At 33.2% G+C, this 24,764-nt stretch overlaps 1 protein-coding gene across 1 annotated transcript in view; it reads right to left on the bottom strand.

The window, feature by feature from the left end:
- LOC143223690 (sushi, von Willebrand factor type A, EGF and pentraxin domain-containing protein 1-like) overlaps window positions 1–18,488 on the bottom strand; it is a 127,354-nt gene extending 108,866 nt beyond the window's left edge. Inside the window, exons 1-5 of the mRNA XM_076452029.1 lie at window positions 18,476–18,488; window positions 17,294–17,770; window positions 9,995–10,154; window positions 4,013–4,164; window positions 1,668–1,853 (exon numbers count right to left, since the gene is read on the bottom strand). Of these exons, the coding sequence (XP_076308144.1) occupies window positions 1,668–1,853; window positions 4,013–4,164; window positions 9,995–10,154; window positions 17,294–17,770; window positions 18,476–18,488 (988 nt within the window). The remainder of the gene's footprint in view (window positions 1–1,667; window positions 1,854–4,012; window positions 4,165–9,994; window positions 10,155–17,293; window positions 17,771–18,475) is intronic.
- Between the last annotated feature and the right edge of the window lie 6,276 nt (window positions 18,489–24,764).

The raw sequence follows: 24,764 nt of genomic DNA, 5'->3' as shown, positions 1-24,764 counted from the left end.
TGAAGGTCTTAGTTGAATCAGATACCTGCCAAACCGTGAGAGAACTTGCTCACAAATGTAAGGTGTATTATTCAACAGTTTCCCAACATCTTGAAGAAGTTGGTAAGATGAAACACACTCAATAAATGGGTACTTCATGAACTGACTGAAAACCATTAAATAAGACGAGTTGAGATTTGCTCTTCACTTCTTACTCGCAACAAAAACGATCCGTTTCTCCACAGAATTGTCACCTGTGATGAAAAATTGATTTTTACGACAATCGACGACGATCCAGACAGTGACTTGACTATGAAGGAGTATCAGAACCAGTTCTTTACCATGAGAAGTTTATGTTCAGTGTTTGGTAGTCATTAGCAGGTGCGATCTATTATTCATTCTTAAACCCAGGAGAAAGAATCATAGCAGGAAAATATTGTTGTGAACTTCAAATTATGCATCAAAAGTTGTCACGAAAACATCCAGCAATAGTCAGTTGTAGTGGATCCATACTGCTTCATGACAATGTTTGACCTCATGTCTCACATGCTGTTGTCCAAAAATGAAGTGAACTACTGTATGACACTTCACCTGATCTACCATATTAACCAGATCTTTTCCCTACGGATTATTACTTTTTTAAAGATTTGAACATGTTTTTTTAAATGAACAGCATTTGCAGTCAATTGAAAGTGCCTTCGAAGAGCTTATTGCATCAAAAGATGTCCAGATATTTAAATATGACATTTATAAACTTACAACTCGTTGGGAGAAACGTATTAAACCTGAAGCTTATTTTGGTTAAATAAATGAAACAATAAAAAGATATAAATGTATTAAACCTGAAGCTTATTTTGGTTAAATAAATGAAACAATAAAAAGATATAAATGTATTAAACCTGAAGCTTATTTTGGTTAAATAAATGAAACAATAAAAAGATATAAATGTATTAAACCTGAAGCTTATTTTGGTTAAATAAATGAAACAATAAAAAGATGTTTCACACTTCTCTTTAAAAATCCAACATTTCATATACAACAGATACGTCTCATACCAGTCGTAATAAAACAGAGAAATGATTTAGCCATTACGCTCTTATATATAGTTCTATCATTAAATAATTATATTTAGTATTTAGTAATAGAATACAGGAATGATTTAGCTATTACATTATTATATTTAGTAATAGAATACAGGAATGGCCATTACATTACTATACTTAGTAGTGAAATACAGGAATGATTTAGCCATTACATTATTATATTTAGTAATAAAATACAGGAATGATTTAGCCATTACATTATTATATTTAGTAATAGAATACAGGAATGATTAAGCCATTACATTACTATACTTAGTAGTGAAATACAGGAATGATTTAGCCATTACATTATTATATTTAGTAATAAAATACAGGAATGATTTAGCCATTACATTATTATATTTAGTAATAGAATACAGGAATGATTAAGCCATTACATTACTATACTTAGTAGTGAAATACAGGAATGATTTAGCCATTACATTATTATATTTAGTAATAAAATACAGGAATGATTTAGCCATTACATTACTATACTTATTAGTGAAATACAGGAATGTTGAAGCCATTAGGGTATTACATTTATGATTATGTTACAGGTTTACACGAAAGCAATTAACAAGGAGAAATTTCTTAATTAATTACCTTGACACGTTGGTGACTGATCAGTCCATTGAACACTGCTTTGGTCACCTTCACATGTGATGACTTCTTTTCCTACAAGCTTGTGGTCACTCGCACAAGTGAACCTACAGATGCTTCCCCATGTTGTGCCATTAGAACAACTTACATATCCATGGTCCGGAGCCTTCAGAAGCGGACATTTTAGAACTATATACCATAAGATAATCAATATTATAAACATATTGCATAAAATTGTACAATTAAAGATATTTATGTTATTATAATATGATGTTGCATTATATTTAAAAAGATATTAATTAATTAATCAGTTTCTTTTTAAACCATTAATAAAATTACATACGACAATAATAAATATAATTCAACAGTTCACTATTATTTTCGTTCAATAAACTAAGAAGTAAAATTATTCATGTATAGAAACAGCAACAACAACCACTAAGTTGTGAGTGTTTCGAATACCACAACATTTTAGCATTTTCAGTTAACTGTCACGTTATTTACTATATTTTATTCGTCATGAATTGAAATAGAAAATGGATTGGAAGTTATAATAATGACGCTTAAGAGTTCGTCTCAGCCAGTCACAATTTGTAAGAGAGGACAGATTATATTAACGTAATAATAATGTCTGGAATTGTCGTCCCAACCATGATTTGGGAGAGTAAATGGAATGGTATGTGTAATAATGACACCTAGAGTTTGTCTCCGCCAATCATAGTTTGTAAGAGATTTGGTTTGGTTTGAATTTCGCACAAAGCTATACGAGGACTGTCTGCGCTAGCCGTCTCCAATTTAGCAGTGTAAGGCTAGAAGTAAGGCAGCTAGTTGTCACCACCCACTGCCAACTTTTGAGCTACTCCTTTACCAACGAATAGTGGGATTGACCGTAACATTATAATGCCCCCACGGCTGTTCGGTTCATAAATCGCAATTCGACTTGTTGAAAACACTACAAAGAAAATCAAGTGAAACAACTGGTTAGGTTAAGGATTAAATGAACTTGAGGTCGGGACTGCCAGTAAGAATAATCTAAGGTTCAGCTTACATTTGAAACTGGAACTGATAGGTTTGTGTATAAGCTAAGGTTCAGCTTACTTTTGAAACTGGAACTGATAGGTTTGTTTATAAGCTAAGGTTCAGCTTACATTTGAAACTGGAACTGATAGGTTTGTGTATAAGCTAAGGTTCAGCTTACATTTGAAACTGGAACTGATAGGTTTGTGTATAAGCTAAGGTTCAGCTTACTTTTGAAACTGGAACTGATAGGTTTGTTTATAAGCTAAGGTTCAGCTTACATTTGAAACTGGAACTGATAGGTTTGTGTATAAGCTAAGGTTAAAATTACATTTGAAGTTGGAACTGGTAGGTTTGTGTATAAGCTAAGGTTCAGCTTACATTTGAAACTGGAACTGATAGGTTTGTGTATAAGCTAAGGTTCAGCTTACTTTTGAAACTGGAACTGATAGGTTTGTGTATAAGCTAAGGTTCAGCTTACTTTTGAAACTGGAACTGATAGGTTTGTTTATAAGCTAAGGTTCAGCTTACATTTGAAACTGGAACTGATAGGTTTGTGTATAAGCTAAGGTTCAGCTTACATTTGAAACTAGAACTGATAGGTTTGTGTATAAGCTAAGGTTAAAATTACATTTGAAGTTGGAACTGGTAGGTTTGTGTATAAGCTAAGGTTCAGCTTACATTTGAAACTGGAACTGATAGGTTTGTGTATAAGCTAAGGTTCAGCTTACTTTTGAAACTGGAACTGATAGGTTTGTTTATAAGCTAAGGTTCAGCTTACATTTGAAACTGGAACTGATAGGTTTGTGTATAAGCTAAGGTTCAGCTTACATTTGAAACTGGAACTGATAGGTTTGTGTATAAGCTAAGGTTCAGCTTACTTTTGAAACTGGAACTGATAGGTTTGTTTATAAGCTAAGGTTCAGCTTACATTTGAAACTGGAACTGATAGGTTTGTGTATAAGCTAAGGTTCAGCTTACATTTGAAACTGGAACTGATAGGTTTGTGTATAAGCTAAGGTTCAGCTTATATGTGAAGTTGGAACTGGTAGGTTTGTGTGTAAGCTAAGGTTCAGCTTACATTTGAAACTGGAACTGATAGGTTTGTTTATAAGCTAAGGTTCAACTTACATTTGAAACGAGAACTTATAAATATCATTATAAGCTAAGGCTGATTTTTTTTACTTGAATTAGGTTCAGACAAGTTTGAAGTATAAGCTAAGACTTATCTTTAATTCGAACTCAGAATTGGACTGTTTAAAGTAGAAGCTAAAACTCGGTTTTTAATTTAATCCGAATCTATGGGGTTGGAATTATAAGTTAAATCTCACCTTTTACATGAAGCCGGAACTGGCAGGTTTGGAGTTTGATTCCAGCTTTTTTAATGTGGAGTTGTATGAAATATTCACCTTCGGAGACCTTAGTGCCAGGCCTTGGACCTAGAGTTACGGCAATCTCTACTGAACCCGGAGGCCTTAACAGTCTGCAAGAGCAAGAAACATGAAAACCAATCAAAATGCACATGTGTAATATGAGAACTGCAGAGCTTTCATTTACCGTACAAAACCTAAAACAAAAAATGACTGACCACAGTTACAAAATGGTTACCTTCACTCACCAACAGCGTATAAATTTATGTTTCCACATAACAAGAGTGAAGAGTCAAAACTGAAGACCCTGTAAATATCCTGACCTTTTGTAAATTATCCCTCACTACCCTTACAGAAAGTAAATTTTTAATTTCTCCTTGCCAGCCACGCGTATTTCCGACAGAGACAAAGACAACACGAATTTTACGTTGCTATAGTACAGTTAGACTTTGTGTTTCTCTTGATAAAGTTAGACTTTATATTTCTCCTGACAGGTTACAGGTTACTCTACAAACTGGTAGAGTACAGTTACACTTTGTGTTTCTTCCGATAGAGTACTGTTAGACTTTACATTTCTTCCGATAGAGTACTGTTAGACTTTACATTTCTCCTGACAGAGTACTGTTAGACTTTGTATTTCTCCTGACAGAGTACTGTTAAACTTTGTATTTCTCCTGACAGAGTACTGTTAGACTTTACATTTCTTCTGACAGAGCACTGTTAGACTTTGTATTTCTCCTGACAGAGTACTGTTAGACTTTGTATTTCTCCTGACAGAGTACTGTTAGACTTTACATTTCTTCTGACAGAGCACTGTTAGACTTTGTATTTCTCCTGACAGAGTACTGTTAGACTTTGTATTTCTCCTGACAGAGTACTGTTAGACTTTGTATTTCTCCTGACAGAGTACTGTTAGACTTTACATTTCTCCTGACAGAATACTGTTAGACTTTGTATTTCTCCTGACAGAGTACTGTTACACTTTGTATTTCTCCTGACAGAGTACTGTTAGACTTTACATTTCTCCTGGAAGAGTACTGTTAGACTTTACATTTCTCCTGACAGAGCACTGTTAGACTTTACATTTCTACTGGCAGAGTACTGTTAGACTTTACATTTCTCCTGACGGAGCACTGTTAGACTTTACATTTCTCCTGACAGAGTACTGTTAGACTTTGTATTTCTCTTGACAGAGTATTGTAATAACTGTGTAATTTGAGAACACAGTACAGAAGCCAAAAATAAAGGACGGGTGAAAATTACCAAAAGCATCAACGCATTTATGTTAATATTATTAATAGAGTTAATGAACCAATATTCAATTCTGTTTCAAATAAAACGTGGAACAAATCACCCACTGTTTCAGGTTCATATTGTTCTTCCATTGAAAGTTATTTTAAGCCACATTCGTCGTGAGTTTATCTTTACTAAAACAGAATCTCTTCTAAGGATATGCATTTAAATCAATACTAGTTAATAAAGATAAAGTTGATATAGCATCACGTTTCGCCAGTGTTAGCCTAGCATCATCAAGCAATCGATGTACAAAAATGTTAAAGAAAGGACACTGGAAGTGGAAGTAGAGAAAATAAATATGACAGATAAATTATCCAAACAGGTTTAAGTGTCGGGTGAACAGCGTCATACTTGACGTTATACGCTGTAACACTAACAGTCGAATAGGTCTGTTAACTTCTGAATAGAAGTTAAAGGTAAAGACATGAACTCCTTTCTCTTTAGGCCCGGCACAGCCAGATGGTTAAGACACTCGACTCATAATCTGAGGGTAGCGGGTTCGAATCCCCGTCACACCAAACATTCTTGCTCTTTCACCCGTGGGGGCGTTATAATGTTACGGTTAATCCAACTATTCGTTGGTTAAAAGAGCACCCCAAGAAATTCAAAACAGACAAATCTTTATCTTCAAATTAAACGAATTTCATTAGTAGGCAGGCCCGGCATGGCCTAGCGCGTAAGGCGTGCGACTCGTAATCCGAGGGTCGCGGGTTCGCGCCTGCGTCGCGTAAAACCTGTAAAAGGCCCGGCATGGCCAAGCGTGTTAAGACATGCTCGCCCTCCCAGTCGTGGGGGTGTATAATGTGACGGTCAATCCCACTATTCGTTGGTAAAAGAGTAGCCCAAGAGTTGGCGGTGGGTGGTGATGACTAGCTGCCTTCCCTCTAGTCTTACATTGCTAAATTAGGGACGGCTAGCACAGATAGCCCTCGAGTAGCTTTGTGCGAAATTCCCAAACAAACAAAATCATTAGTAGGAAATTGGTTAAAACGGGAGGGGGGGGGGTTGCGTTTTCAGGGATAGTTCAATCCTTTAGTGACCTATCTAGTCTAAAACAGGACAACAAATGGACTTATGTGTCTTCTAGTTGAGGGCGATTCAACAGTGACTCATCTGATGAACAGTTATTTAAAGTAGAGTCCACTTTATCTTGGTATAATCGAATTTCTTTCTTGACTAGTTTGGTGGGATAGTGGCCAAGCCATAATTTGTAAATCGCGGGTTCGAATCTGTCACCGGACATGCTCACCCGTTCAGCTGTGGATGGGGTTATAACGTTACGGCCAATCCCACTGTTTGGTAATAAAAAGTAGTCCAGTTGTTGGTCGTGGGTGGTGTTGACTAGATGCCTTTCTATTATTTAAAAATTAAGGACAACTAGCGCACATAGCCCTCGAGTAGTTTTGCGCGAAATTAAAAAAGCAAACAAATAGAAGATGCTTCTTTAAGCTAAACATAATCCTTATCTGATCAATCTGGTGGAAAGACATTTGAGAATGGACCCACAATTTTTGGATTTAGTAAAACTGTTAACAGACTGATCGTAAGGAGACAATTAAGAAACAAATATCTGTTTTGAGATTGAACAAAGTACTTTACTGCTCAGGCTTTTGCGGAAGCGGTTAAAAGGTTGGTTTCACCCTTTCTATCGCTTTGTTATCATGTGAAATAACTATAAAACTATTTAACTATACCAATAAAACTAACGAGTTTTAATAGGGGATGCAGAACGTAAATGTTGGGAAATAATTAGTGGTTCGATTGTCATCATAGTAGTGAGAGGAGACGTATCTAGATACAAATGTTGATAGTCTTTTTTGTTTAGAATTACTCACAAAGATAAACAATGGCCTACATGTGCTTTGCACACCACGGGTATCGAAACCCTGTCTTTAGCAGTGTGATTCTGCAGACATACTGCTGTGCTATTGAGGACAGTTTGGTCTTTAGTTTATTATATACATTGCTAACATTGTCTTATATAAAACTTCAAACTTTAGAGTGTTATTTTCAAATTCTCGTGTTTGGTCAACTAAATGGCAAGAGAGGTAAAATAAAAGAGTTAATATTTATGTTGTTATTATTTTACATGTAACGTTACTGATAAAAGAAATTAAGACAACATGCAGTATTCAATAGTAATCTTTCTTTATTTAATACGTAGCAAAAGAGTTTATTAGAAAACTTGATTTTTTTTATACAAACACATGGAACGTTTACTGAAAGTTTGCCAAGTTACGCAAAGATCCATGAATCGTTTCGGACGCTGTATCGATACATCGTATCACGGCTTCACTCGTATATTATCGCCACACCTTTAGAATTAATAGTTTTATTTAATTGCTTGTCCAAAATTCACAATTACCTTCTGTGAATACATTTACAATTTGTGACATAAATTATAAAAACATACGTATATATCTTTGTAAAATCGCGGTCACCTCAGAAGTCTTACCTACTGTGGACAGAGCACAGTTAATCAGTTGTGGAACTTAACAAGAACCAAACCATAGCACCCCTCTAAGTTAAATGTAAACCATCCCCTTCAGGTTTTGTCATCCTGACACTAAACTATAACTTTTTTTTTTACTAGTTGGTTGTATTTGATTGGGATTTATACCATAACAGAAGTGGATAACTTATCCTAAGTTTCACCCGTAGGTAGCGCTTTCAGAAGTTACAGAAAAAACTAAACTCTTTTTAATGACAAGAAATATTTTGCGGGGGAAAGTTCTGCTTGGTTTAAATACTGTTGGGACGACAGCATGGGAGGAAAAAGTTTGAAATTTTTAGTGTGATTAAATAATACATCAAAAATAAGTTGAATGTATGAGAGCTTGTGTTTAGTACATAATTAAACATAATAAGTTGAACATGTAATATTAAGCTCGTGTTCAACATCATATGAACTTAACAGTTAAACACAACGTTAAACTGATTTCCAGATAATATGAAAGCATAGTGTAGACGTTTTTTTCTAGAATATATATACAACACGTTTCAGGATGTAAGCAATACGTTAAGTTGTGTTTTGTGAAGCAATATGTAGCATGTTTCGTGTAAATGTTAAGTTTCATCAAGTTGTTAATACTACATTTCATCAAGTTGTTAATACTACATTACATCAAGTTGTTAATACTACATTTCATCAAGTTGTTAATACTACATTACATCAAGTTGTTAATACTACATTTCATCAAGTTGTTAATACTACATTACATCAAGTTGTTAATACTACATTACATCAAGTTGTTAATACTACATTTCATCAAGTTGTTAATACTACATTACATCAAGTTGTTTATACTACATTACATCAAGTTGTTAATACTACATTACATCAAGTTGTTAATACTACATTTCACCAAGTTTTTAATACTACATTACATCAAGTTGTTAATTCTACATTACATCAAGTTGTTAATACATTTCATCAAGTTGTTAATACTACATTACATCAAGTTGTTAATACTACATTACATCAAGTTGTTAATACTACATTACATCAAGTTGTTAATACTACATTTCATCAAGTTGTTAATACTACATTACATCAAGTTGTTAATACTACATTTCATCAAGTTGTTAATACTACATTACATCAAGTTGTTAATACTACATTTCATCAAGTTGTTAATACTACATTACATCAAGTTGTTAATACTACATTTCATCAAGTTGTTAATACTACATTACATCAAGTTGTTAATACTACATTTCATCAAGTTGTTAATACTACATTTCATCAAGTTGTTAATACTACATTTCATCAAGTTGTTAATACTACATTACATCAAGTTGTTAATTACTACAGTTTACATCAATTTCATCAAGTTGTTAATACTACATTTCATCAAGTTGTTAATACTACATTTCATCAAGTTGTTAATACTACATTTCATCAAGTTGTTAATACTACATTTCATCAAGTTGTTGATACTACATTTCATCAAGTTGTTGATACTACATTTCATCAAGTTGTTAATACTACATTACATCAAGTTGTTAATACTACATTTCATCAAGTTGTTAATACTACATTTCATCAAGTTGTTAATACTACATTACATCAAGTTGTTAATACTACATTTCATCAAGTTGTTAATACTACATTACATCAAGTTGTTAATACTACATTTCATCAAGTTGTTAATACTACATTACATCAAGTTGTTAATACTACATTTCATCAAGTTGTTTATACTACATTACATCAAGTTGTTAATACTACATTACATCAAGTTGTTAATACTACATTTCATCAAGTTGTTAATACTACATTTCATCAAGTTGTTAATACTACATTTCATCAAGTTGTTATACTACATTTACATTACATCAAGTTGTTAATACTACATTACATCAAGTTGTTAATACTACATTACATCAAGTTGTTAATACTACATTACAACAAGTTGTTAATACTACATTTCATCAAGTTGTTAATACTACATTACATCAAGTTGTTTATACTACATTACATCAAGTTGTTAATACTACATTTCATCAAGTTATTGTTACTACATTTCAACTAGTTGTTAATACAACATTTCATCAAGTTCTAGATACTACATTTTGTCAAGATCTAGACAGTACTTTTCATCAAGTTGTTGATATTACGTTTCATCAAATTTTTCTGAACCTTACCGAGAACATGTCCTGACAGGAGGCAAATAGGTGACAGCACAGGTCTGACCACGATCCACAATTATTTTTTGATCACGTGGACACCTGATGCACGTCCTTGAGACAGGATTGTTAGTTGTGCCGATTCTCATAGATCCTCTAATTGGTAGCTGAGTATCTGCTATAATAAATTAATTAGAAAAGGGAATCTTTAGTATAACTTACATTAAAACAAAACACTTCTAACTTAACACATGCTAAGGTAGAACATTTATAACTTAATCTGTATGAGAGAAAACATCTTTTGTCTAATTCGTGTCGAAGCAAAACACCTCTAACTTAACACATGCTAAAGTAGAAGATCTATAACTTAACATCAACTTAAGGGAAAACATCTTTAGTCTAATTCGTGTCGAAGCAAAACACTTCTAACTTAACACATGCTAAGGTAGAACATCTATAACTTAACCTGTATGAGGTAGGACATCTTTAGCCTAATTCGTGTCGAAACAAGATATCTCTAGCTTAACCTGATTTGGAACAGTAATTTTTATCTGATTTGGAATAATAATTTTTATCTTAAACTATTTGTAACAGAACATTTTTAGATTAACCTATACGTGGCAGGACATTTCTAGTGAAACTTATATAGAAGCAAGACTGTATCAAGAGAGTATATCTCTAACGTAACCTTGTGGTTACGCAACATTTCTAGCCTAACTTGTGTCGAAACATCTACAGTTTAACCTGTATCAAGACAGAGCATCTTTAGCCTAATCTTAATGGAAACAAGACATCTCTTGTTCAACTTGAGTCGACACAAGACATCTCCAGTTTAACTTTCGTTGAGGTAGAATATCCCTATAGAAGCAGGACATCCCCTGCTTAACAAGTGTTGAGACAGGAGATATTTAACTTGTGTTGGGACAATGAAATATAGTTAAATTTAAATGTTAGTATTTCAAAATTGATTCTAACACAATTTATTTTGAACTAATAGATTAAAATACAAGTTCACTAACTTTCGAAACTAATCACAAGTTTAAGAAAAGAGGAAGAAATATTCATAGCGACAGCAAAAAACTGTCAGGTTTTAAAATTTTATTGTATTCATACAAGAAGCGTAATGACACAAATGGTGAGAAAAGCTGTATATAGAGACGAACAAACAAAGATGTATTGTTTTCAACACGATATTTACAAAAGTTTACAAAACTTGTTTTGTTTGTTCAAAACAAACAAATAGGTGGTGATGAGATCTTAATAATATCACCCCCTCAAAAACAAAACAATAATAACACAATAACAAAGAACTGAGACATCAAAATCATCATGAAATTTGAAAGAACTCTTTATTATTAACAAATAAAATATTTACAACTGGTACTACACATTGAGCCAGAGCTAAGCGCCTCACACTGAATGTAGAACAAAACTCTTTAGAGACTACTTTATCACATCGTTTAAGTACAATGATGTCCAATGTATAATCCAGAAACTACATGTACCTCTCTCAGCTAGAATAAATAAATCATTTTACAAAAGTCTCTTTTGATTCTGAATTATTATTTGCCACTCTTGACTAAAGTAAAAACAATAACCCATTATTTTTCTTAGAAACTATCTATCAAAGCCTAATAGTCCTAAACGTAAATTTTGATGCATTAATAAGTTGGTAAACGATATTTAGAAAATTAGCGTGGAGGGCACATAAAGATTAAAATGTGGATATCAGCCACTGATCTCACACCACGTGCGGAAGTTAATTCATTAATACAGAATACCCGCATCTGGAGAACATATACATAATAAATTACACAATTTAGATTTCGAACCTTTCGAATTACGATTGTAGGTGTTAATATAGCGGAACTTGTCACAAAAAAAAATCCCTTTTAACGTGAAAGGAGTACAGGATAAATAAAAGTCTTTTTAATTATAGCTTCAACATAATTAATTAATTTCCTGAGGATACGTTGAAGTTATTTTTTTTTATAACGCTCTATAAAATGACCAACAAATGAACAAGAAATGATTCAACTCACTAGTAAGAGAGTGGGTAATTATAACCCAAAGTTTGTATAGTAAAGTTTCAGTTTTTCTTTCTCCATAAGAATTAAGTGACGTCATCCTTAAGTAACCTATTAATAAATAATGATAATGTTGTAAAGCTAGAAAACGTTTCAAATAGGACAACCCAAAGTGACGTTCAGTTCCAATCAAAATCAGGTGAGAAGACAACAAACTTCCAACACCCAAATAATATCTCAGTCAAGGAGAGAAGTCAAAATTCTCTCCAACTCTCAAATAAGGATTTAGTCAATCTAAAAGGTGAGGGAGCAACATGCTCCCCAGCTCTCATATAGAATCTATAAAATGAGTAGTTAACGTGCTCCCCAGCTTTAAAATGAGGTCTCAATCAATCTTCAAGTTTGAAAAGTTAACATACTCTATAAACGTGCATCGTAAACAGTTCATAATGAAAGGCTAAAGTTGGAATTCCTTCTTTCAGTAGCCAAGAAGAGGTTCCATTCAGTTAATACACACACACAATCACAATTTATCTTCAACAAATTAATACAGTTCCGAACATAGATAAAAGATACTTCCCCTAAATGGATATAGTTACAAGCAAACAAAAGACAACAACACAAAACACTGCTTCTCTAATTAATTACCACTTAAAGCAAAATAATTTAAAGAAACCATAAAGCAACTGTTAACGATAATCATGGTCCAGAAGGAATATAGGGTTGACCACACTTCATGAGAAGAATGAACGAAATTAAATACTTTTCACAGACAGCGAAATTTCCATGGAAATATGCTCTTACGCAGAATCAAGGTTAATTAAAACCTCATATTCTGAAAAGCTTTTCACAGACTATCCATTAAATACTGGATCAAATCAATGTTTAAGGATGTTTGTTTGTTTTTGAATTTCGCGCGGAGCTATACGAGGGCTATCTGCGCTATACATGTTTGCCATTTTAGCGATTGGGGCGTTGTAATGTAACGGTAAATCCTACTATTCGTTGGTAAAAGCGTAGCCCAAGAATTGGCGGTGGGTGGTGATGACTAGCTGTCTTCCCTCAAGTATGTTTAGTTGAACGGGGTTTCGAACTCGCGACCCTCAGATTACGAGTTGAGTGCTTTAACCACGTGACCACGTTTAAGGAGATTGAAGGCGAAAAATAAATTTAAAATGTATCGAGTAATTTAATATGTGATCAAGACTCTCCTGTGATTTTTTCCTTCTTCAACCATCTTTCTTATAAAGTTAGCTGTTGATTTAAAGTCGAGACTCTGATCTCCTGAGTTTTATGTTTCTCAGATCATGTTCAGATCATTGCACTGGTGTTTCCAAGATTTTTCGTAACCATAATTTTCATTTTACAAATATTAACCTTGTTTCATGCTAACGTGGAATGTACTTCCAGAGGACATTCCTATTTCGAACGCTAAACCAACAAAGAACAACAAATGCTTTATATTTTCAAATGTAATGTCCTTTGGATGCACATCTGGATATAGAAATCCTTATCTGAAAATAATTGTAAAACATTTCTTTAGCTGTAAATATATTCGAAGAAGCAGAATTAAACTGCAATTGGTCGAGAATTCGCTGTAAACCAGACGTATAATTCCCTGGTATTTGGCCTGTACCAAATATGAAGAAAGAGTTTATACAAGAGCTAAATGAATATACAGAAACTAATAACTCCGAAACTAAACATCCTAGCTCCATTCTGAATCTGAGAGTACTACATAAAAATCTTCATCTTTATTCCGAATGTAAGGATACTTTCATCATTCTGAATATAAGAATAATGCGGTCACTCTAAATCTAAGGTTACTAACATCGTTCTAAATCTAAGGCTGTTGACATCGTTCTAAGCCTAAGGTTACTGACGTCATTCTAAATCTAAGGTTAGTGACAATCTCAGGCTATTGACATCGTTCTTCTAAGGTTACTGACGTCATTCTCTAAGGTTAGTGAAATCGTTCTAAATCTAAGGTTAGTGACATCGTTCTAAGCCTAAGGTTACTGACGTCATTCTAAATCTAAGGTTAGTGACATCGTTCTAAATCTAAGGCTATTGACATCGTTCTAAGCCTAAGGTTACTGACGTCATTCTAAATCTAAGGTTACTGAAATCGTTCTAAATCTAAGGTTAGTGACATCGTTCTAAATCTAAGGTTACTACAACACTCTCAACCTAAAAATGCTATAGTCTATTGTGAAGATAATATAATAACTATACCATCTTCAGTGTGAATCTAGATGTACTGTCATCAAAGTGAATATAATTATTCTATTTTTGGTGTGAACCTGACGTTTGTCCAAGAACTATTCAGAGACTACGGAATTCTTCGATACTTAAGATTACTTTAAGTATAACTTACAATGTAGTCACCCGGTTGCTCAGTGGCAAATATGTGAACTTACAACGCTAAAATCCAGGATTTAATACCTCGCGGCGTACGGATCGCAGATTGACCATCGTTTAGACTTGTGCTAATAAAACAACTTACATTTTTATATGCAAAAACGGCTCGTTTGGGTTAAGAAAATATTTTACATAGAAGAGCGAACAACGTTTCGACCTTCTTCGGTCATCGTCAGGTTCACAAAGAAAGAGGTAACAAAGAGCTTACATTTTAATAATGAATTTAAGATCTCTCAATATGGTCAGTTTCAAATTCTAGGAAAGAGGGGTTTCAGAGGCTTATAGAAATGGAAACTTCAGCCTTACCTGCTTTAATTTATAAGAAACAGGTTTCTCGGATTTATAATAATAGAAACATTTAGGCTTGACAGTTTTAAAATATACTAAACAGGTTCATTAGTCTTGTAATAAGGAAAACATCCAAACTGACAGTTTCGACTTATAGGAATGAGGTTTCTCAGGTTTACAAGCAAGAAAAACTTCAGAAGTTACAGTTTTGACTTATAGGAGCCAAGTTTCTCAGGTTTGTAAGAATGCGAAACTTCAGAAGAGACAACTTTAAATAATTAAAAACAGGTTTTTCAGGCTTTATAAATGAGAAGACTTACCAAAAAGTTTTGATTTCTAAAAAGCATTTAAGCCTTAGAAGGATGGGAAACCGTAGGCTTTACTACAGTGTTAAATAGTCTGAAATACCATACCAGAATAGTGCACGTGGATTGTATAACCACACCAGAATGGTGCACATGGACTGTATAAGGATGGGAAACCGTAGGCTTTACTACAGTGTTAAATAGTTTGAAATACCACACCAGAATGGTGCACATGGACTGTATAAGGATGGGAAACCATAGGCTTTACTACAGTGTTAAATAGTCTGAAATACCATACCAGAATGGTGCACGTGGATTGTATAACCACACCAGAATGATGCACATGGACTGTATAAGGATGGGAAACCATAGGCTTTACTAAAGTGTTAAATAGTCTGAAATACCATACCAGAATGAAGCACGTGGATTGTATAACCTTACCATAATGGTGCACATGGACTGTATAAGCATACCAGAATGGTGCACGTGGATTGTATAACCACACCAGAATGGTGCACATGGACTGTATAAGCATACCATAATGATTTACGTAGATGGTATAATCATAAGAAATAGTGCACAAGAAATAATTTGACTTCAAAGATACCACTAACACAAATTCCATTTAATTTATTAAATAAAGCAATGTTTAATCGATTAGGTTTCCAAGTAAGTCGATCTACTTTAGTTTTTAGGTGTACAAGTCCTTCATAAAGAAATGTAAAGCTAAACCTCGTAAACTAATAGTCCGCATTTTCCAGATGAATTAATTATCTGCTTTTTAGATGGATAGATTTACACTAACATCTCTGATATGTTTCCAAGCTTTCTTGAAGTAACCCAAGAAAACTGGCATTGATGAAGAAAGATAAGAACAGATAGATTAGATATTTAATGTTGGAAGAAACATATAGCTTCACATAAATTATTGTTTGAACAAAACAAAGTTTAACCTACTAAGAATCTTGGGGCGTATTCAATTCTCAAATTATGTAATTCGTTTATAAACATCGGTGTCCTTTACGTTATAAAGAGTTCTGCTCTTCATGCATAACTTTGTTTTTTTCTGTAGATAATGTCAGAGTTCCTAATGATTTATTTAAAATGTGTGATGTTAGGTTTCTCGCAACGCTACGAAGATGAATATACAGCTAACAGATGGCCCAGCAGATCAAGCGAGATTGAAACGAAACCGAACAGAGAGACGCATGAATAAAAAGACGAATCTATATACAGAATAACATACAGATAATCAGATAAAGATAATCATAAGTATGTTAAGCAGATTCACAGATAGCAGCTATTTTGATAGATAAACAAGTAAATATAAATAAAAGCTGTAGACAGATGTAAAAAATATAGAGATATACAGAAAGATAGATAAAATATTGATGAAAATAAGTTTGTTTCCAGAGCAAAGCCACACGGTACTATCTATCGTATCCATTACAAAAATAGAACCCAGGATTTTACCTCTCTTGTCAGACTACAAAGAAATTAAGGATATGCATGACAAGTTAAGCAGTTCAAACAGAGATAGATATAGGAGTAAGGAGGCGCGCAGGAGGACAGATAAATAAAATACAGATAGATATAGGAGTAAGGAGACGTATAGGAGGATAGATAAATAAATTACAGATAGATATAGGAGTAAGGAGACGTACAGGAGAACAGATAAATAAAATACAGATAGATATAGGAGTAAGGAGACGTATAGGAGGATAGATAAATAAATTACAGATAGATATAGGAGTAAGGAGACGTACAGGAGGACAGATAAATAAAATACAGATAGATATGAGAATAAGCAGAATTGTTGGAAGTTAACTAAATAAAACAGAATAAGTAGATATATTGGAATGTAAATAATATCCAAATAACTACAGTAGTCTGATATGGAAATACAATATTGTACTGTGTAACACAAGAGCAAAGATACTGATAAGAAAACTCAGAGATAACCCGATAATTTAACCTGCTCCGTTTAGAGTAAAGAAACAGTTGGTAAATAAGACGATCAAGGCTGCCACGCACAAACTGATAGATGGATAGCGGGTTCATGTGAGTTAAAAGGTGATCTTGTTTCATTCATGCCTGTTTTAGTGTTAACAGATGTCCCTTCATACAAAGTCTGCGTTCATTTTCAAACCTTAGCAATCATTTCAAATTACTTTATGATATTGAAAAGCTAATGATAAGTGTGGTATATACAGACTGACTGTTGAGTTAAACCAGATCGGGCGACCATCGCTTTGCTGCTGATATTCAGTTCTTACTTCTGTAGTAGAAACTCTGTGGGTTGACGTTCCTGGCTTCCTTTATCTGCACTTGTAACAAATTCTGTGGACGAGATTGAATGGTGTATCGGTTCCGATAAGTCCTTGGTAGAGTTGAAATATTTACCACACTGCCTCTACGGTGTTTTCCTCTGGTGTGTGACTGATAAGACGATGGACTTGTTAGAGGAAGTCTGATGGTATATCTTTCTGACGTACGTTCTCTATAAGGGAAAACGTGAGGTACAGAGGTTGAAGTTCTGCTCGGCCTATCGTAGGCTGGTTGGTCATTTTGAACTTCTAATCGTGAGTTGTTGCTACCGAAATGATCCCGTGCACGAGCAAAGAAACTGGCAGTTCCTTTTCCTCTACGTCGGCTTGGAATCCTGCTGCGGGTGTGACCTTTCCTCGCAGTTGAAATCGTAATACGTCCTCGAGCGCCTTGCCGGCGAAACGTCAAACGATTTAGTCGGTTCCCTAGGATAAGAATACAAACACTTAGAACAAAATAAACGGAACAAAGATTTTTAAATACTGAAAGAAAATGTAATGTTTTTTAACTTGTAAATGTTATCATTGCATAAGTTGTATATAACTGCTTATAATTGGCCACAATAAATAAAAATATTTTTAACGAGGAGAAACATTTGATGACGCTGGACTTAAGAGTGTCAGTTTGATAACATAACGTTTAGGGACAACAAGGGTCAATCCTGTCCTATAAGTCAAACTAAAGTGATTAAATAATAAAAAGCCAGTTCTTATCATTCACATATCTATCAATCTTCTAATAACACTCAGACTCAGCAATTCACAACAGATAATTCTTGTTGCATCCTTTCAGAATTTGCTTTTCCAAAATTTTAAACAAAATTCCTAATTTCCACATGCAGCAAAACATCAACCTTAACATATCAATAATCACTTGAACCTAGGTGTTCTCCAATTTCCACCATTTCAACCTGCTCTCCAATGGCATACAACGCTAGAAACTGGGTTTCGATACCGTGGTGGACAGAGCACAGCTGACCCATTGTGTAGCTTTGTACTTAGCTAAAAAAAAAACGAACCCTTTCAACCATTCCTATATTTGAAGTTAACAATAAATCTAAAATTGAGTTATTTCTAGTAGGTTCCTTGACCAATTGGTGAAAAAATCCATCTTGAACAGTTTACAAATACCTTTCTCCCTCATAGTTTAACTCTATTTCCCAATCAATGTCTGAAATTAAAATCATTCATAATTATGATTTCATTAACAACTGAAATCTTAATACCATTGTAAAGTTTCTCATTAATTTCATAAGTTATCTGGTGGTTCATCTGCTGGTCTGTAACAAATTCCTATTGAGAGTTTTTTCCCTTGATGTACACTAACAGAAACCCAAATGAATTCAGTCTTCTTGCTATTACCCTTAATATCCTCAACTTTAGCAGGATGTAACTCACACTTTACATATACAGCCTATCTTTCCATTCTGTTCCAATTAAACAACCTATAACTGTGTATCTCAAAGAAATTTCTGTCATCAAAATCACCTACACTTAACCACGTTTCAGTTACTCCAAATATATATAAAACATTTCTATTCCAAAGTCATCTATTTATTTCTTATACTTCTAACTTCACAACAGTAACATTAAGCATATTCTTATAACTACTTTTACACTGATTCTCCAAACGTTCCTCTGAATCTTAGCTTTGTTTCATTTAGTTTATTTTGTTCCCACCACTATATAGTCCTAGTTTAAAACTTTCCTTAGAGATGAGTTAAAAACCTTTTAAAACATGTCAAACCCTATTCCACATATATGTAAACCATCCATTCCAAAAGGTTCCACCTTTAAACTAGTATTTAGCCCTAGTCATCTACTCGTCACATATTAATTTTAACCTGGTATTTAGCCCTAGTATTTTCTACTAGTCACATATTAATTTTAAACTAGTATTTATCCATAGTGATATACTCGTCACATATTAATTTTAACCTAGTATTTAGCCCTAGTGATCTACTCGTCACATATTAATTTTAACCTAGTATTTAGTCCTTGTGATCTACTCGTCACATATTAATTTTAACCTGGTATTTAGCCCTAGTATTTTCTACTAGTCACATATTAATTTTAAACTAGTATTTAGCCATAGTGATCTACTCGTCACATATTAATTTTAACCTAGTATTTAGCCCTAGTGATCTACTCGTCACATATTAATTTTAACCTAGTATTTAGTCCTAGTGATCTACTCGTCACATTAATTTTAACCTGGTATTTAGCCCTAGTATTTTCTACTAGTCACATATTAATTTTAAACTAGTATTTAGCCATAGTGATCTACTCGTCACATATTAATTTTAACCTAGTATTTAGCCCTAGTGATCTACTCGTCATATATTAATTTTAACCTAGTATTTAGCCCTAGTGATCTACTCGTCACATATTAATTTTAACCTGGTATTTAGCCCTAGTATTTTCTACTAGTCACATATTAATTTTAAACTAGTATTTAGCCATAGTGATCTACTCGTCACATATTAATTTTAACCTAGTATTTAGCCCTAGTGATCTACTCGTCACATATTCATTTTAACCTAGTATTTAGTAGCCCTAGTGATCTACTCGTCACATTAATTTTAACCTGGTATTTAGCCCTAGTATTTTCTACTAGTCACATATTAATTTTAAACTAGTATTTAGCCATAGTGATCTACTCGTCACATATTAATTTTAACCTAGTATTTAGCCCTAGTGATCTACTCGTCACATATTAATTTTAACCTAGTATTTAGCCCTAGTGATCTACTCGTCACATATTAATTTTAACCTGGTATTTAGCCCTAGTATTTTCTACTAGTCACATATTAATTTTAAACTAGTATTTAGCCATAGTGATCTACTCGTCACATATTAATTTTAACCTAGTATTTAGCCCTAGTGATCTACTCGTCACATATTAATTTTAACCTAGTATTTAGTCCTAGTGATCTACTCGTCACATATTAATTTTAACCTGGTATTTAGCCCTAGTGATCTACTCGTCACATATTAATTTTAACCTGGTATTTAGCCCTAGTATTTTCTACTAGTCACATATTAATTTTAAACTAGTATTTAGCCCTAGTGATCTACTCGTCACATATTAATTTTAACCTAGTATTTAGCCCAAGTGATCTACTCGTCACATATTAATTTTAACCTAGTATTTAGCCCTAGTGATCTACTCGTCACATATTAATTTTAACCTAGTATTTAGCCCTAGTGATCTACTCGTCACATATTAATTTTAACCTAGTATTTAGCCCTAGTGATCTACTCGTCACATATTAATTTTAATCTAGTATTTAGCCCTAGTGACCTACTCGTCACATATTAATTTTAACCTAGTATTTAGCCCTAGTGATCTACTCGTCACATATTAATTTTAACCTAGTATTTAGCTCTAGTGATCTACTCGTCACATATTAATTTTAACCTAGTATTCAGCCCTAGTGATTTACTCGTCACATATTAATTTTAACCTAGTATTTAGCCCTAGTGATCTACTCGTCACATATTAATTTTAACCTAGTATTTAGTCCTAGTGATCTACTCGTCACATATTAATTTTAACCTGGTATTTAGCCCTAGTATTTTCTACTAGTCACATATTAATTTTAAACTAGTATTTAGCCATAGTGATCTACTCGTCACATATTAATTTTAACCTAGTATTTAGTCCTAGTGATCTATTCGTCACATATTAATTTTAACCTGGTATTTAGCCCTAGTATTTTCTACTAGTCACATATTAATTTTAAACTAGTATTTAGCCATAGTGATCTACTCGTCACATATTACTTTTAACCTAGTATTTAGCCCTAGTGATCTACTCGTCACATATTAATTTTAACCTAGTATTTAGCCCTAGTGATCTACTCGTCACATATTAATTTTAACCTAGTATTTAGTCCTAGTGATCTACTCGTCACATATTAATTTTAACCTAGTATTTAGCCCTAGTGATCTACTCGTCACATATTAATTTTAACCTGGTATTTAGCCCTAGTATTTTCTACTAGTCACATATTAATTTTAAACTAGTATTTAGCCATAGTGATCTACTCGTCACATATTAATTTTAACCTAGTATTTACCCTAGTGATCTACTCGTCACATATTAATTTTAACCTAGTATTTAGCCCTAGTGATCTACTCGTCACATATTAATTTTAACCTGGTATTTAGCCCTAGTATTTTCTACTAGTCACATATTAATTTTAAACTAGTATTTAGCCATAGTGATCTACTCGTCACATATTAATTTTAACCTAGTATTTAGCCCTAGTGATCTACTCGTCACATATTAATTTTAACCTAGTATTTAGTCCTAGTGATCTACTCGTCACATATTAATTTTAACCTGGTATTTAGCCCTAGTGATCTACTCGTCACATATTAATTTTAACCTGGTATTTAGCCCTAGTATTTTCTACTAGTCACATATTAATTTTAACCTAGTATTTAGCCCTAGTGATCTACTCGTCACATATTAATTTTAACCTAGTATTTAGCCCAAGTGATCTACTCGTCACATATTAATTTTAACCTAGTATTTAGCCCTAGTGATCTACTCGTCACATATTAATTTTAACCTAGTATTTAGCCCTAGTGATCTACTCGTCACATATTAATTTTAACCTAGTATTTAGCCCTAGTGATCTACTCGTCACATATTAATTTTAACCTAGTATTTAGCCCTAGTGACCTACTCGACACATATTAATTTTAACCTAGTATTTAGCCCTAGTGACCTACTCGTCACATATTAATTTTAACCTAGTATTTAGCTCTAGTGACCTACTCGTCACATATTAATTTTAACCTAGTATTCAGCCCTAGTGATTTACTCGTCACATATTAATTTTAACCTAGTATTTAGCCCTAGTGATCTACTCGTCACATATTAATTTTAACCTAGTATTTAGTCCTAGTGATCTACTCGTCACATATTAATTTTAACCTGGTATTTAGCCCTAGTTTTCTACTAGTCACATATTAATTTTAAACTAGTATTTAGCCATAGTGATCTACTCGTCACATATTAATTTTAACCTAGTATTTAGTCCTAGTGATCTACTCGTCACATATTAATTTTAACCTGGTATTTAGCCCTAGTATTTTCTACTAGTCACATATTAATTTTAAACTAGTATTTAGCCATAGTGATCTACTCGTCACATATTAATTTTAACCTAGTATTTAGCCCTAGTGATCTACTCGTCACATATTAATTTTAACCTAGTATTTAGCCCTAGTGATCTACTCGTCACATATTAATTTTAACCTAGTATTTAGTCCTAGTGATCTACTCGTCACATATTAATTTTAACCTGGTATTTAGCCCTAGTATTTTCTACTAGTCACATATTAATTTTAAACTAGTATTTAGCCATAGTGATCTACTCGTCACATATTAATTTTAACCTAGTATTTAGTCCTAGTGATCTACTCGTCACATATTAATTTTAACCTGGTATTTAGCCCTAGTATTTTCTACTAGTCACATATTAATTTTAAACTAGTATTTAGCCATAGTGATCTACTCGTCACATATTAATTTTAACCTAGTATTTAGCCCTAGTGATCTACTCGTCACATATTAATTTTAACCTGGTATTTAGCCCTAGTATTTTCTACTAGTCACATATTAATTTTAAACTAGTATTTAGCCATAGTGATCTACTCGTCACATATTAATTTTAACCTAGTATTTAGTCCTAGTGATCTACTCGTCACATATTAATTTTAACCTGGTATTTAGCCCTAGTATTTTCTACTAGTCACATATTAATTTTAAACTAGTATTTAGCCCTAGTGATCTACTCGTCACATTTTAATTTTAACCTAGTATTTAGCCCTAGTGATCTACTCGTCACATATTAATTTTAACCTAGTATTTAGCCCTAGTGATCTACTCGTCACATATTAATTTTAACCTAGTATTTAGCTCTAGTGATCTACTCGTCACATATTAATTTTAACCTAGTATTTAGCCGTAGTGATCTTCTCGTCACATATTAATTTTAACCTAGTATTTAGCCCTAGTGATCTACTCGTCACATATTAATTTTAACCTAGTATTTAGCCCTTGTGATCTACTCGTCACATATTAATTTTAACCTAGTATTTAGCCCTAGTGATCTACTCGTCACATATTAATTTTAACCTAGTATTTAGCTCTAGTGATCTACTCGTCACATATTAATTTTAACCTAGTATTTAGCCCTAGTGATCTACTCGTCACATATTAATTTTAACCTAGTATTTAGCCCTAGTGATCTACTCGTCACATATTAATTTTAACCTAGTATTTAGCCCTAGTGACCTACTCGTCACATATTAATTTTAACCTAGTATTTAGCCCTAGTGATCTACTCGTCACATATTAATTTTAACCTAGTATTTAGCTCTAGTGATCTACTCGTCACATATTAATTTTAACCTAGTATTTAGCCCCAGTGATTTACTCGTCACATATTAATTTTAACCTAGTATTTAGCCCTAGTGATCTACTCGTCACATTTTAATTTTAACCTAGTATTTAGCCCTAGTGATCTACTCGTCACATATTAATTTTAACCTGGTATTTAGCCCTAGTGATCTACTAGTCACATATTAATTTTAAACCTAGTATTTAGCCATAGTGATCTACTCGTCACATATTAATTTTAACCTAGTATTTAGCCCTAGTGATCTACTCGTCACATATTAATTTTAACCTAGTATTTAGCCCTAGTGATCTACTCGTCACATATTAATTTTAACCTAGTATTTAGTCCTAGTGATCTACTCGTCACATATTAATTTTAACCTGGTATTTAGCCCTAGTATTTTCTACTAGTCACATATTAATTTTAAACTAGTATTTAGCCATAGTGATCTACTCGTCACATATTAATTTTAACCTAGTATTTAGCCCTAGTGATCTACTCGTCACATATTAATTTTAACCTAGTATTTAGCCCTAGTGATCTACTCGTCACATATTAATTTTAACCTAGTATTTAGTCCTAGTGATCTACTCGTCACATATTAATTTTAACCTGGTATTTAGCCCTAGTATTTTCTACTAGTCACATATTAATTTTAACCTAGTATTTAGCCCTAGTGATCTACTCGTCACATATTAATTTTAACCTAGTATTTAGTCCTAGTGATCTACTCGTCACATATTAATTTTAACCTGGTATTTAGCCCTAGTATTTTCTACTAGTCACATATTAATTTTAAACTAGTATTTAGCCATAGTGATCTACTCGTCACATATTACTTTTAACCTAGTATTTAGCCCTAGTGATCTACTCGTCACATATTAATTTTAACCTGGTATTTAGCCCTAGTATTTTCTACTAGTCACATATTAATTTTAAACTAGTATTTAGCCATAGTGATCTACTCGTCACATATTAATTTTAACCTAGTATTTAGTCCC

The sequence above is a fragment of the Tachypleus tridentatus genome, chromosome 1 (genome assembly GCF_004210375.1).
Source record: "Tachypleus tridentatus isolate NWPU-2018 chromosome 1, ASM421037v1, whole genome shotgun sequence".
NCBI classification, from domain to species: Eukaryota; Metazoa; Arthropoda; class Merostomata; order Xiphosura; family Limulidae; genus Tachypleus; species Tachypleus tridentatus.
This window is presented reverse-complemented; position numbering and strand designations above follow the sequence as displayed.